Source organism: Camellia sinensis, chromosome 1 (assembly GCF_055761805.1).
Source record: "Camellia sinensis isolate YWXY chromosome 1, ASM5576180v1, whole genome shotgun sequence".
Lineage (NCBI taxonomy): Eukaryota > Viridiplantae > Streptophyta > Magnoliopsida > Ericales > Theaceae > Camellia > Camellia sinensis.
This window is the reverse complement of record NC_138961.1, coordinates 244,317,868-244,332,030: the sequence shown is the minus strand read 5'-3', so window position 1 is coordinate 244,332,030 and position 14,163 is coordinate 244,317,868. Positions and strand designations below refer to the sequence as shown.

At 38.4% G+C, this 14,163-nt stretch overlaps 1 protein-coding gene across 1 annotated transcript; it reads right to left on the bottom strand.

Moving 5' to 3' along the window:
- Window positions 1-3,207: 3,207 nt before the first annotated feature.
- LOC114290259 (uncharacterized) lies at window positions 3,208-4,179 on the bottom strand. Its single transcript, XM_028234129.2, has one exon. It carries the CDS (start codon window positions 4,177-4,179, stop codon window positions 3,208-3,210), a length of 972 nt encoding a protein of 323 aa, XP_028089930.2.
- Window positions 4,180-14,163: the final 9,984 nt, after the last annotated feature.

The window sequence follows — 14,163 nt, the reverse complement described above, 5'->3', positions numbered from 1 at the left end:
ACTTACCCACTTAGTCCACTAACCATTTTAATAACTCTACGATTTAACGAATTAGACAGGTCTTTTCATAAAGAAACATATCTGTTAACAAACATAATGCGCATAATTAAGCATATAAGGCATAGATAAATGCATAATTCAGATTATTCATAAAGTGAAAGCTAAGAAAGAGACGGGTATTATCATCTCTCCCCTTTAGGATGTTTGGTCCTCCAAACTCAAGTACCTTCTTCAGTGAAGAGTGCAGAATATAATGGAAATAGTTCAAGGTATTTCTCTTACATGTCCACTTCTCTTTCCCAAGTTGCATACAAGCCATTACGGTTCTGCCAGTCCACATTTACCAATGAAATTTCTTTATTCCTTAACTTTTTAATTCGATAACTAACAATTCGGATAGGTCGTTCTGTGTATGCATAATCACCACTCATAGGTATCTAAGTCGGTTCAACAACTTGTTGAGGGTCTAAGAGAGACTTCCTTAGCATGGAAATATGAAAGATGTTATGCATGTGTTCTATATCCAAAAGTAGAGCTATTCGGTACGCCACTGGACTCAATTTCTCAATAATCTCATAGGGTCCAATGTAGCGAGGCGCTAACTTACCCTTGACTCCAAAACGAGTGTGTCCCTTTATCGGTGTAACTTTAATGAAGACATGGTTGCCTATTTCATATTCTCTTCCCCGTCTACGCACGTCAGTATAACTTTTCTGTCGGCTTTAGGCGGTTTTCAATCGTTGTTAAATCAACTTTACTTTCTCTGTAGTCTCTTGTACAAGTTCAGGTCCTAATAATGGTTTATCTCCAACTTCTGCCTAACAAAGTGGCGATCGACATTTCCTGCCATAAAGAGCCTCGTATGGTGCCATGCCAAGACTCGAGTGATAATTATTGTTGTAGGCAAATTCAACCAAAGGCAAATGTGTTTCCCAATTTCCTCAAAAATCCAATACACACATGCGTAGCATATCCTCAAGTGTTTGAATTGTTCTATCTGATTGGCCATCTGTTTGTGGATGGTATGCGTTGCTAAACCTCAGTTTTGCTCCCATTGCCTTTTGCAAACTTTGCCAAAATCTCAAAGTGAATTTCGGATCTCTGTCAGACACAATTGATACAGGTACTCTATGCAGCCTCACAATCTCATCCATATACATGGTAGCCAATTTATCCGCATCATATGTCGTTTTGATGGGCAAGAAATGAGCAGATTTTGTCAATCAATCAACAACCACCCAAATAGAATCCATACCTTTACTGGAGCGAGGTAAGCCAACCACGAAATCCATTGTAATATGTTCCCATTTCCACTCTGGTATTGGTAATGGTTGAAACAACCCTGCAGGTCGTTGATGTTCCGCCTTAACTTGTTGGCATTGCAAGCACTTGGATACAAATTCAGTAATTTTCTTTTTCATTCCCGGCCACAAAAAATTCTTCTTCAAATCTTGATACATCTTTGTGTTCCCTGGATGGATGGAGAATTTAGACCCGTGAGCTTCTTGAAGAATCTGTTTCTTCAAATCACTGTCATCTGGTACACACAACCGTCCTTGAAACTTGAGTGTAGCGTTCTCAAGACTAAATCCTGGTCTAGGTTTAGATTCCCATTCCTGCACTATCTTCTTGAAAAATTCGTCTTGCAACTGTTTTTCTTTAATTTCTTCAATTATTGTCGGCTCCTACACCACTGTTTTCTGTCTAGTAAGTAAACAAGCTAAGTTCCTCATGGATTTTCGACTAAGAGCATTAGCTACTGTATTAGCTTTTCTAGGATGATACATAATTTGCAAATCATAATCCTTAATCAATTCTAGCCATCTACGCTGTCTCATGTTTAGCTCTTTCTAGGTAAAGAAATATTTTAAACTTTTGTGATCCGTATACACCTCACACGTAGCCCCATGCAAATAGTGGCGCAAAATCTTCAGTACAAAAATCACCGCAGCCAATTCTAGATTGTGAGTTGGGTAACTCTTTTCATGCGGTCTCAACTGATAGGACGCATAGGCAATCACCCTTCCGTTTTGCATCAACACGCATCCCAAGCCTTAATAAGAGGCATCACTATAGATAGTAAAGCCATCCATTCCAGAAGGTAAAGTGAGGATTGGTGCTACCACCAGTCTTGTCTTCAATTCTTAAAAAGCTGTCTCTCGTGGTTCTGTCCACTCGAATGACACTCCCTTTTGGGTCAATTGAGTGAGTGGTAAGTCAATCTTCGAGAAGTCCTTCCCAAATCTGTGATAGTACCTAGCTAGACCCACGAAACTATGAACTTCTGTCACATTCATTGGTCTCGGCCAATTGACAACAGCCTCTACCTTTTGTGGATCAACAGAAATACCTTTTTTCATTATCACATGCCCTAAAAATGTTACACTATCCAGCCAAAATTCACATTTTGACAACTTAGCATACAATTTCTTCTCCCTCAACGTTTGAAGAGTAAGTCTCAAATGATGTTCATGTTCCTCCTTGCTTTTGGAATAAATTAGAATATCATCGATAAAGACCACAATGAACTCATCAAGGAATGGCTTAAAGATTTTGTTCATTAGATCCATAAAAGCAGCTGGTGCATTAGTAACTCCAAAAAGCATAACGAGGAATTCATAATGACCGTATCTTGTTTGAAAGGTAGTCTTCTTCACATCCTCAGTTTTGACTTTTAATTGATGATACTCAAATCGTAGGTCAATTTTAGAGAACACTTGTGCCCCCTTATAACTGGTCAAACATATTATTAATACGTGGCAACGGGTACTTATTCTTAATTGTCACCTTATTCAACTCCCGATAGTCGATAAAAAGCCTTAAGGTTCCATCATTCTTCTTGAAAAATAGCACTGGAGCACCCTACGGAGATGTACTAGGCCTGTTAAATTTCTTATTCAGCAACTCTTGTAATTGAGTTTTCAATTCTTTTAACTTGGTAGTTGACATCCAGTATGGGGTCTTAGAAATTGGTTGGGTACCTGGTACTATCTCAATAGTGAACTCGATTTCTCTATTAATTAAATTCCCGGGCAAATCATCTGGAAATACATCTGGAAATTCTTTCACCATAGGAACATTACTTACATCTAGTTTAGTAGTGGTTGACACTATTAGTACCGAACATAAAAATCCCTTATAACCCTTATTAATTAATCTATTCACTTTCATGAAGGAAATCAAATATGGGGGAGATATGACACTACTTTAACTAAACATAAATTCAGGCCTTTCAGGTAAATGAAACACAATTTGTTTGGTTGAGCAACCAAGTGTAGCACAATATTTAGATAACCAATCCATCCCCAAGATTACATCAAAATATGCAATGTCTAGAGGTAACAAATCCACATACAAATTCATGTCTCCGATATTGATCTCACATGCAGAATACATGGATGCACAGATCATAGCTTCTCCCACCGGAGAGGTTACAACTAATACATATTCCATTGCTTCCAAGGGTCTAAGTAATTTTGGAGCAAAAACATAGGACACGAAAGAATGTGTAGACCCCGAATCAATTAATACATGTGCATTCTGAGAACAGAAAGGAAGAATACTTGACACAACCGTCTCTGTAGTCTGCACATCACCCGACACCAATGCAAAAACCCGTCCTTGTTTTAGAGTTTCCTTCCTTGTAACTACTTTCAAAGTTACTCGCGGTGTTGACACGGATGCAGCTGAACTAGCCCTGGGCTGGCTTGCACTCTGGGATATTAAAAGACAATCCTTGATCATATGGCCTGTTTTTCCACACCGGAAACATGCACCCGAAATTCTACGACAAACTCTCTTATGTCTCTTTCCACACTCTGGGCAAATCGGGGTATCAGTCCCTTGGCTTGAGCTAGTAGATGACCCTGTATTCTGTCTTTTGTTCGGTGGAGTGCTGAAATTGTTCCGACCCTTCTTGAAATTAGACCCCGGCCTTTTACCATTCCATTCAATCACCGGTGCCTTCGCTTGCCTTAGCATGACAACATTCGCCTCAGCTATGATGGATCTATCTAAAACATCAACATATTTTTCTAGTTTGCGTACAATAACTCGATCAAGAACCTCAACATCCAAACCGCCTTCAAACTTTCTGGCTTTCTTATACTCTGTGTCTACCATATGTGGTGCGCAACGCGCAAGCTCTGTGAACTTAGCTTCATATTCTGCTACTGTCATAGTACCTTGCTTCTACTGCTCAAATTTTGTCACCTTGCGGTCTCTCACACACTGTGGAAAATATTTTTCATAAAAAACTTCTTTAAACTATGCCCAAACCATAGTGGTTTGCTGATTCCAAACAAGCATCCACCATCTTCTTGCTTTTTCTTGCAAGGTAAAAGTTGCTAACAGAACCTTCTACTCTTCAGTACATGGAAATACTTCGAATAAATTTTCAATCTCCAAAATCCAGGCTTCAGCTTTGAGTGGTTCAAGGCCTCCCGAAAAGGTAGGCAGTTTCAGCTTGTTAGACTTCTGTGTCAGGGTGATAATGTCACTGTTGTTGGGTGGCTCCATTAGAACTGGTGGCGGAGGAGGACGTGGAAAAGGTTGTCTCAATTGTTGTCTTAGTGCTTCTATCAATAACTCCACCATTCGCTCTAGCCGATCCATTCTTGTATTAGAAGTTTCAGATGTCTCTGCAGGTCTTGTTTCTTCCATTGAGCTATATATAAATAGAGTGATAATAAACATAGGACACATAAAGTTTACACATGTATTATTATTACCTTATAGACACATCAGATAAACCACACACACTTACACATGCAGCGAACATGCCCTAATTTCTTTTCTAGGACATCTTATAGCTCATTTGGATGCGGGTGTGCGGTACAACTCGTGCTCTGATATCACTTTATCATAACTTAAACCCGCTCCTATAGGTTTAGTGTCGTAATCGGCCAGTAATCTGTGATTACCGAAGGCCTAACTGAACAAAACAAATGAATGGGGCTAGCGGAAGCTAATATATAAAAGTAAAACGTCTAATGAGCTGTGAACTTAAATGAGACAAAAACGTAGCTATATATTTATATATATATATACACATGTACATCCAAGCATTATAAGTTTCTTATAATTACATCACAACCAAAAGGGATAAGTCATTCCCATCAACAATAACTACAACACCAATGACAACCGATCACAAGTGTGTGGGAGTGCCAAAAGAGGTAATCATAGGGTTAGCCTATGTTCCAACAGATGGGAACCTCGACGAGAGGCGCAAAAGGTGGTTTGACCAAAACGGAGGCAAGATTGTCAGCTACGTTCCCTTATGAACTAGATTACCTACATATACATATATACAAAACATGAGCTAAAGCCCAGTGAATAACAACTGAGTAAAAAGATTCTGAATGACGAACATGATGTAAGATAAAGTATATACTGAATAGGTTCGTATCACAAGTGAGAGACATGATATGACACGTAGTATATCCAAAAGTAATAAATACAGGCAGCCTAGATGGCCGAATAGATGGTCATGAAGACCGAACAGGCGGGCATGAAGACTGAACAGGCGGCTATGAAGACCGGAGATCAGATATGATAGTCAACACCATATTAAACAGGAGTTCCATGAAATGGAACTGACAGAACTGTGATCATATAAATAGGTGACGTGACAGGGTCGTCACAGTAAACAATGAAAACTGAGATAAAATTATCATTCATCAACATAAGAAACATATCAGAGTAATGCATTAATTCGAAGAAGAGAAAAGATAATTTAAAATAAACATATTTTTACAGTAGTGTTACTCACAGTGGGTTCCGTGATGTAGGTGACTGGAACATGGTGTTTGACCTACACAGACAAATATAAACTTAGAATACTTAATTGTCATACATTCAACTTATTAGTTCCATTACTTTTGAATTGATTGATCTAAACGCCTTTTAATTCATTAATGTGTAAGAAATACAAATGGATGGCAATTACGGATGCAAAACACGTTAACAGAGGCCCGTAAGCGGGGTAAACGAAGCAAAAAAGTGAAAGTGGCCTAACCAAACTGTCGCATGTGCGGACTCCCTTGGCCGCACGTGTGGGACTTCCACCGCACGTGCATCGGTAGGTGCTTTTATTTCAGAATCGCACCTTCTTCTCCCCTGTTTTCCGTGTGTGCAGGACTACCTGCCGCACGTGCGCCAGTGCTCTCCTGCACGTGCGGGCTCCCTTGTCGCACGTGCGGTTCTGGGTGTTCTAGAACCGAGTTTTTGCCTTGTTTTTGGAACTTCAAACCACCAAAAATCAAACCCAAATTCACTTAAATCAAGGACCAAAAATTAAGAAATATGGTATAAAAACAATTACCAAGAGTAGGACTTAAAATTCAAACATCAAATCCCTTAATCTCATAAACACCTTAAAGATTAAGGAGGGAAGGCATATGATGATTCTATGTCTCAACAAAACCACAGAAATATGACTTAAATTCATATAAAACCATAGAAATAAGCAAGGTAATGGAATACAGGCAAGGTTATGTGACAATCCCTCTTATTAGGGTCTTTAGCTCAACTTACACCACTCAATCCCTCACACACTCTTCAAATTCCTTGAATTCAAGATGAAAATTGATCTCATGCAAGGAATTAGAAAGAATTTGTTTACCTTAATGTGTTAATTGATGAAGTTGTCTCAAATTCTCTCATTCTTCTTCTTGATCACTCATACAAGCTCAAACTCTAGAACATTCTCACACACTCTTTCTCAGATTGTATCTCTTTCTCTCTCTTTTAATTGAGGTCACACACATATATATAATCATATCTCTAGTTAAATTTAGTTTGATTAAGTGAGAGCCTCCTCACCTACATTAACTAGTTAATTAAATTATTACTTGACCTAATTAAGGTGTGACAACTTATCCACTTAGTCCACTAACCAATTTAATAACTCTACGATTTAACGAATCAGACAGATCTTTTCATAAAGGAACATATTTGTTAACAAACATAATGCACATAATTAACCACATAAGGCATAGATAAATGCATAATTCAGATTAATTATAAAAGTAACAACTAAGAAAGAGGTGGGTGTTACAACAACGATAATGACAGTGTTTGTGGTTGTGATAGTAGTGATAAAGGTGATAGGTGGTGGTAATGTGATGGAATTAGTAAAATTTTAGTTTAAAAAATGTTTTTTACCTTTTAAAACTAAAAAAATGTTATTCATTTAAATAAATTTATCTTCTGTTAACAATAAAAAAAATATTTTTCTTTATACCAAATATAAATAAAAATATTTTAAAAAATATTTTATGTCCAAACAAATATAACGTTAGGATATCTTTATGGGGGAGTTTAGGACCATTTAAATTTGAATTTTATAATTTCAATAATTAAATTTGTGAATATTAAAATTAAAAAAAGGGTAAATTATAATTACACCCCTTGAGGTTTGTTTAAAGTACAGATTACTCCTGTAGTTTGGAAAATTACAAATACCCCCTTATTAGAATTTTTTATTTAACAGAATTAACTAAAAAAATGAAATTCATAATTGTTCTCCTATACAATAATAAAATTACCTAAATTATTAATTGAAACATATTTCTAATATCATTAAAAACTGTAAATTGACATAATAATTGTGTGAGTGATTTTCCGATCACACTGCCCAACTTAGTATTCAGCTGGAGAGAACTGGCAGAATAGATGACACCTAGTTGACCTACAATAGAAAGAGAAGATTCCGGCGGTGGTTCGTCCACCCGGGGGCACTCCGACGATCAAGTCAGTATATCTCTCAAAGATAATCAATAGTACTAAATTCACTGTTCAGAACATAAATTGCATACCTTAGACCCACGGGGGTGCCTTTCTTTTATAGCTAACTCAATCCTTGTCCCAACAGGAGCCTAGCTCTAATGAACTTAGGATTACTATTAATCTTGAACTCCCAGTAGGATTGGGATAAACTCTCTAAGAGTCTTATCCTTTCTCAACTGTAGTCTTCCCCTTTTCTAGGACTCTTGTGCCTTATCCGCTTATCTTGGATTCCGATATCTTCGGAGGTAACCTCGGCCTTGCTGAGATAACTTCGGTGTCATGACCAGGACACGTGGCATCTCGGCTGATACGTCGGCGTCACCTTAGCCGCGTGTTGATACTCAGAAAATATATCCCCACAACTGCCCCTAGGTTTTATTACCTCGACATTCTAAGGTGATGGAACCTATATCATTCCTTCCTGCCAGTACATCGGCCTAGCCAAGATCATCATCATAGGCCGATATGTCTTTTTCAGAGATCAATAATTCCAAGAGCTTCTTCACGCGTATGAGCTGTTATGCATAACAACTCAACCGTTTAGCCTTGTGTTTTCTCCTTACTGGATCGTACTCTGGACACGCTTATAAGTCGTTTCGCGCTTACATGCGCCGTCTGACGCATTCGCTGTTCCAGGCGCATTAATTGCCCTCTTTTGTCGCCGTTTCAAGTCTTTGACAAAACTTGTTTCCCTCTTTCATTTTTTTTCACTTTACATTGCCTTTATTCAAAACTCTTTCTCTCTCTAGCTTCCTTTAATCCTTAATTTTTCCAAGCTCTGAAGCTCTGCCATCACTACCGTTCACCTCTTCTGGAGTGGTTCTTGCCAATCTGTTCTACCGCAGTCGTTCTTCTGACTTCGGCGATCTCAAGCATCGTCTTCTTTTCTCTGGTAAGTCACCATTCCTCCTGGTTTTCGATTCTTGTTGTGTTTCATGAAATTATGTTCTTTCATTTAGTCGCCATTTGTTGTTTTACTCAAATATTCGATTTGCGAATCATGTATCTGGACATGTTTATTTCATAATTTTGCTCTTTGTCTATGTCATGAACACTTGTACTGTTCACATGCATGTTGCTTTTTGCCACTGTTCTTGGCCTAATACACTTGTGCAATCTTTTTGTCTTGATTTCTTGATGTCTTCATCACCATTCTTGTTTCTGAAACAGATCCCTGTTTTTCTATTTTCTAGATTTGTTCTCTCAATCTTCATCTCCATAACTTTAGGTTTGGGACTTGTTTGTAGAACCCACAATTTTTAGGAAAAACTGAAACGAACTCCTTCTAGATCCGTACAAACCCTTATCATAGCATATTGTAGATTTTTAGCCGAGGTCCTTTAAACCCTCCAAAAATACTTCTTCCTGAAATCCAATATCTCCATTTAAGCCGACATCATGGGTATGTGGGAACATAGGGTAAACACCCCAGAAAAATTAGGGTACTTTAGGCAGGAGTTCGAAATCCCGGCCAACGTTCATCTGGGGTTGATTGGGGAGGATGACTCTATCATGCTCGATGAAAACCTCGTGCCTTTCCCAGTGGTTGCGTTTATTGAGTGTGGACTTAGGTTTCCACTTGACCATTTTTTCCGTCACATCCTTCATTTCTATAAGTTGAACCCAATGCAACTTGCCGTTAACTCTTACCGAGTTATTAACGGTACCATAGCTTTAGCCAAACAAGAGAGTGCTAGGATAACTCTTGCCGATTTCCAGTACTGTTATACCATGTGTCGCCTGAAATCGGAAAAAGGTCACATTTATTACCTTAAGCCGAGGTCCACTAAATACAAAATCATTGCCGACCTCCCTGATTCCAACAAGGGAGCGGGGGATGATTACTTCATCGTCTCGGGAAACTGGGAGTTTCAGCCAAACGATGACCTCTATCTTTATCCCTTAAGTCGTACAGTTTTCGGGGAAGGAGCTGGTAAGGGCCACCCTTTACACATTTTTCTTGCTTTCTTGTATAAAGTTTTCAACATTCTGTTCTAATGTCTATGTTTTTTTTTTCTGTTTTACAGTTCTTCCTCAGTTACCAAAGGGCTTCCGTCAGTCTTTCTTTCCCAGCAAAGACTTAAAGAAACTACTGAATTTACCAGTTCACAAGCGGAAGGCCCCTCTACTTCTCAACTTTATTCTCACTTACAAGTCAGCTCTCCCCGACGTCCCAAAAAAGAAGAAGAAAAGCCTTTTTCCACCATCTGCCATAACTCCACAAGCCGCGTCCACATCTCGGACAGACCAAGGATCAATCTCTAATCCAGCTGAGCAACCTTCAACCTCGGCTCCATACCTGATTCCACCATCTCAATGAAAACGTCGTCGATGACTTGTTCTTGCTGCTGAGATGGGCCGCCAAAAAGCGTTTGCTAAAGATCTCTTAGCCAGCATTCCTTCTGATGTTGATGCTCAGCCAACACAAACCCAGCCTCCTTCAAAGCCAAAACGAATCAAAAAGGCTCAGCCAAAGGCAAAGGTGCCTCAGATTAATTCTGAGGATACCTTGCCAATTTTTAAACTGGCTCCGAGTGAGAAAACTGCCTCTGTCCCTGCGAAGAGGTCCGCTGAAACACTTCCATCCGAATCTACCAAATCCAAGAGGCCGAGGTCATCTTCTGCAATGACCTCGGGGTCTAAAAAGCCTGATGCCCCCTGGGCCCCCGCAATCACTCTGGAAGATAAGCTTGTCATGGCCAACGATAGCGCTGAGGACATCAACGTCGGCGTAACCCTCAGTACTGCTCTGCTTCTCCCCGGCGATCTTGACCGAAACGTCGAGTTGAGCGAGTATGAAAATTACGCTCTGATGCTTCAACGTTCCGTTCAAGTAAGTGTCTTGATCTAGCAACTTCTTCTTTTGTTTTGTTCTTTCCATACTTGTAATTTTTTCTAACAACTTTTGTTTTGTTTACTTTCAGGCCATTCAGCACGCCCATTCTTTCTCAGTTCAATCTTTTAAGAACCGTGAGGAGCTAGCCGAAAAGAAGAGGGAGGTCTCCAGCCTTCAAAAAACCAATAAAAATTTGCAATCCAAGATGAAGACCTTGGAGGACCAGGCCGAGGTCGCTATTAAAGCAAAAGACGAAGCTGAGGAGAAGGTTGGTGCTGCTGAGGCGATAAACAAAGTCCTTCAAGCGCAGCTGAAGGAGGCTGAGGATAAAGTGGCCCAGGCCCAAAAAGAGCTTCAAGACGCCTTGGCCACCAAAGAGGCCGAAATCAATGACGCCTACGAGAAGGCGTATGCCCAGGGCATGGCTGATGTCACGGAGGCTTATGAAAAACAAGTCAAGCAAGCATGCAACAAGGGTTTCTCCCTTGGTTGGATGACTGTGCTGAAGAAACTTGATGTCCCTGAGGACTCCTCCTTGAGGAACGCCGATGCCATTCCCCTGCCATTCCCTCCAACTCCACCTCCCAGTCAATCTGACAACGAATCTGATTCTGAGGATGAGGCCGAGGAGGAAGTTTTGGTGTGGAGATCAAAGGAGACTACTGGGACCAAGTCCCCTTCTCTGAATGAGCAAGTCCTGGACTTGACTCAAGATGAGAAGGGTGAAGAGGTCCCAAAAAAAACTGCGGCTGAGAGGACATCTGCCGCCGTTCCCTTTGCCGACAAGAGCCTAGACGAAACTCTTGTAGTAATTGACACCGAGCTCGCGCCGGATAAGGCTGCTGAGATGTCTTCCCAATAATCGTCTGAACTTCAAACTCAACCAACTACTACTGCTGAGGAGTCTTAGCCTTATGTTTTTCCCTTCTTTTTCTGTACTTTGTTTTTCTCTTTTTTGAAGTACTGTAAACTTCTTCACTTTGCCGATGTGTTTTTAATACAACAGCTCTTTTGCTTTTGAATGCTTGCATGTTTGCTTTGTATGCCCCCATACTTGGAATATTTTTGCATATCTTTAATATATACTTCAATCCTCGTGCAATCTTCTCGGGGTGACACACCTTGGTTATTCAAACTGATGTTTTACCTCGGCAAGTACCCAAGTACTTTTCTTGGCATAACCTTGATTTCATTTTGTAAATTTTTTCATAAAATTTCAACAAGTGTTTTAACCTTGCCTTAACTTTAACTTGTAAATTGTCCACAAATTTCAACAAGTGTTTAAGCAATGATTTCGGTTTAGCTTCAACTTGTAAATTGTCCACAAATTTCAACAAGTGTTAAACAATGATTTCAGTTTAACTTCAACTTGTAAATTGTCCACAAATTTCAACAAGTGTTAAACAATGATTTCGCCTCTCTCTGCCCCCTTATATGAACCTAAGTTCTACTTGGGTTCTCATTATACATGTATTTTAGAGACAATGTCAAGTATCTTGAAAAGAAAACCAAGATAAATCTTTATTTATTTACTTCGGCAAATGACAAAAAAAAAAACAAAGGAATTCTAATGATAAAAAAATTTCAAATTGCAAGTGTTCCAAGGCCTTGGCAACTCTTTGCTCTCATTATCTTCAAGCCGATAAGCCCCATTATCCAGTACTGAGATTATTCTGTAGGGTCCTTCCCAATTTGGGCCAAGCTTCCCTTCTTTGGGATCTTTTTTGTTGCCAACGATTTTTCTCAAGACCAGGTCACCGACTTGGAACTCCCTTGAGTTAACCCTCTTGTTATAAGCTCAGGCAAGCTGCTGTTGGTATGCTGCGAGCTGAATTGCAGCTTTCTCCCTTTGTTCTTCTAGAAGATCCAGATCTTGGGCTAAGAGTACATCATTAGTTTCGTTCTCTACTCCCTGGATTCTGATTCCTGGGATGCCAACCTCTAGCGGAATAACTGCTTCTGTGCCATAAGCCATGGTAAAAGGGGATTTCCCTGTTGATCTTCTCGGCGTAGTCCGATATGCCCAGAGCATGTTGGGCAGCTCGTCTACCCACTTTCCTTTTGCTGCCTGCAGCCTCTTTTTTATCCCGTTCAGAATTACTGTGTTGGATGTTTCGGCTTGTCCATTGCTTTGGGAAAAGCTTGGTGTTGAAAAGTAATTCTTGATCTTAAACTTTGCATAGAAGCTCTTAATTAGCTTACTGTCAAATTGTGTTCCATTGTCTGCAACTATTGCTCTTGGAATCCCAAATCTGGTGATGATATTTTTCCAAATGAATTTTTTTACATCCACATCTCGGATTTTGGCTAGGGGTTTAGCTTCTATCCACTTAGTGAAGTAATCAGTTGCCACCAGCAAGTACTTCCTTTGCCCAGTTGCTTGGGATAGTTGCCCAATGAGATCTATGCCCCATTAGGCAAATGGCCAAGGACTAGATACATGATTCAGGTCTGCTGCTGGTTGGTGTATCAATGGTGGGAATCTTTGGCACTTTTCACATTTCTTCACATATGCTTCTGCGTCCTTCTGCATAGGAATGGCAATGGGGGGCAATGGGGTGGATATTAATTCCCCATCCTCATTCCCCTATAATAAATTTTCCCCATTCTCCATTTCCCATTCCCCATGGGTACCACCCTCTCCATTTTTTAATGGGTATGGATTTTCCCCAACCCACTTTAATCCCCATTTTTATTTTTTATATTTAATGTTAACAACCACTTTTTTTTTTTTTTTTTTTTTTTTAAAGGTTCACAACAAAAACTAAATATACCTTCAATCTTTTTTCTTTCTTTTTAAATATATTTAATGTTAACAATTTTTTTTATTTTTTTTTATTTTTTATTTTTTATTTTTTTTTAAGGTTCACAACAAAAGTTAAATATACCTTCAATCTTTTTTCTTTCTTTTTTAATATATTTAATGTTAACAATTTTTATTTATTTATTTATTTATTTATTTTTTAAGGTTCACAACAAAAGTTAAATATACCTTCAATCTTTTTTCTTTCTTTTTTAATATATTTAATGTTAATAATTTTTTTTTATTTTTTTTTTATTTAAGGTTCACAACAAAAGTTAAATATACCTTCAATCTTTTTTCTTTCTTTTTTAATATATTTAATGTTAACAACCTTCTTGTTTTTCTTTTGTCTTTTTTTTATAAAGGTTTTAGCTAAATATACCTTCAATCTTTTTTCTTTCTTTTTTAATATATTTAATGTTAACAACTTATTTTTTTATTTTATTTTTTATTTTTTTAAGGTTCACAACAAAAGCTAAATATACATTCAATCTTATTTTATTTTATTTGGTTCAACAACAAAATCAAATACACATTAATTAATTAATTAAAAAGTTTGTTTTATAATAATCAAATATATAATTTTGAGAAAATCAAAAAGTTTGTTTGAAGAAAGTGTTATAAGACTCATATTAAATTGCATCAGGGCATAAACAAGGAATTGTTAGCCACGGACAATTTAGACATTAAACCATCTTTCTCTTAGCAAATTTGAACAATTCATTTTAATTTA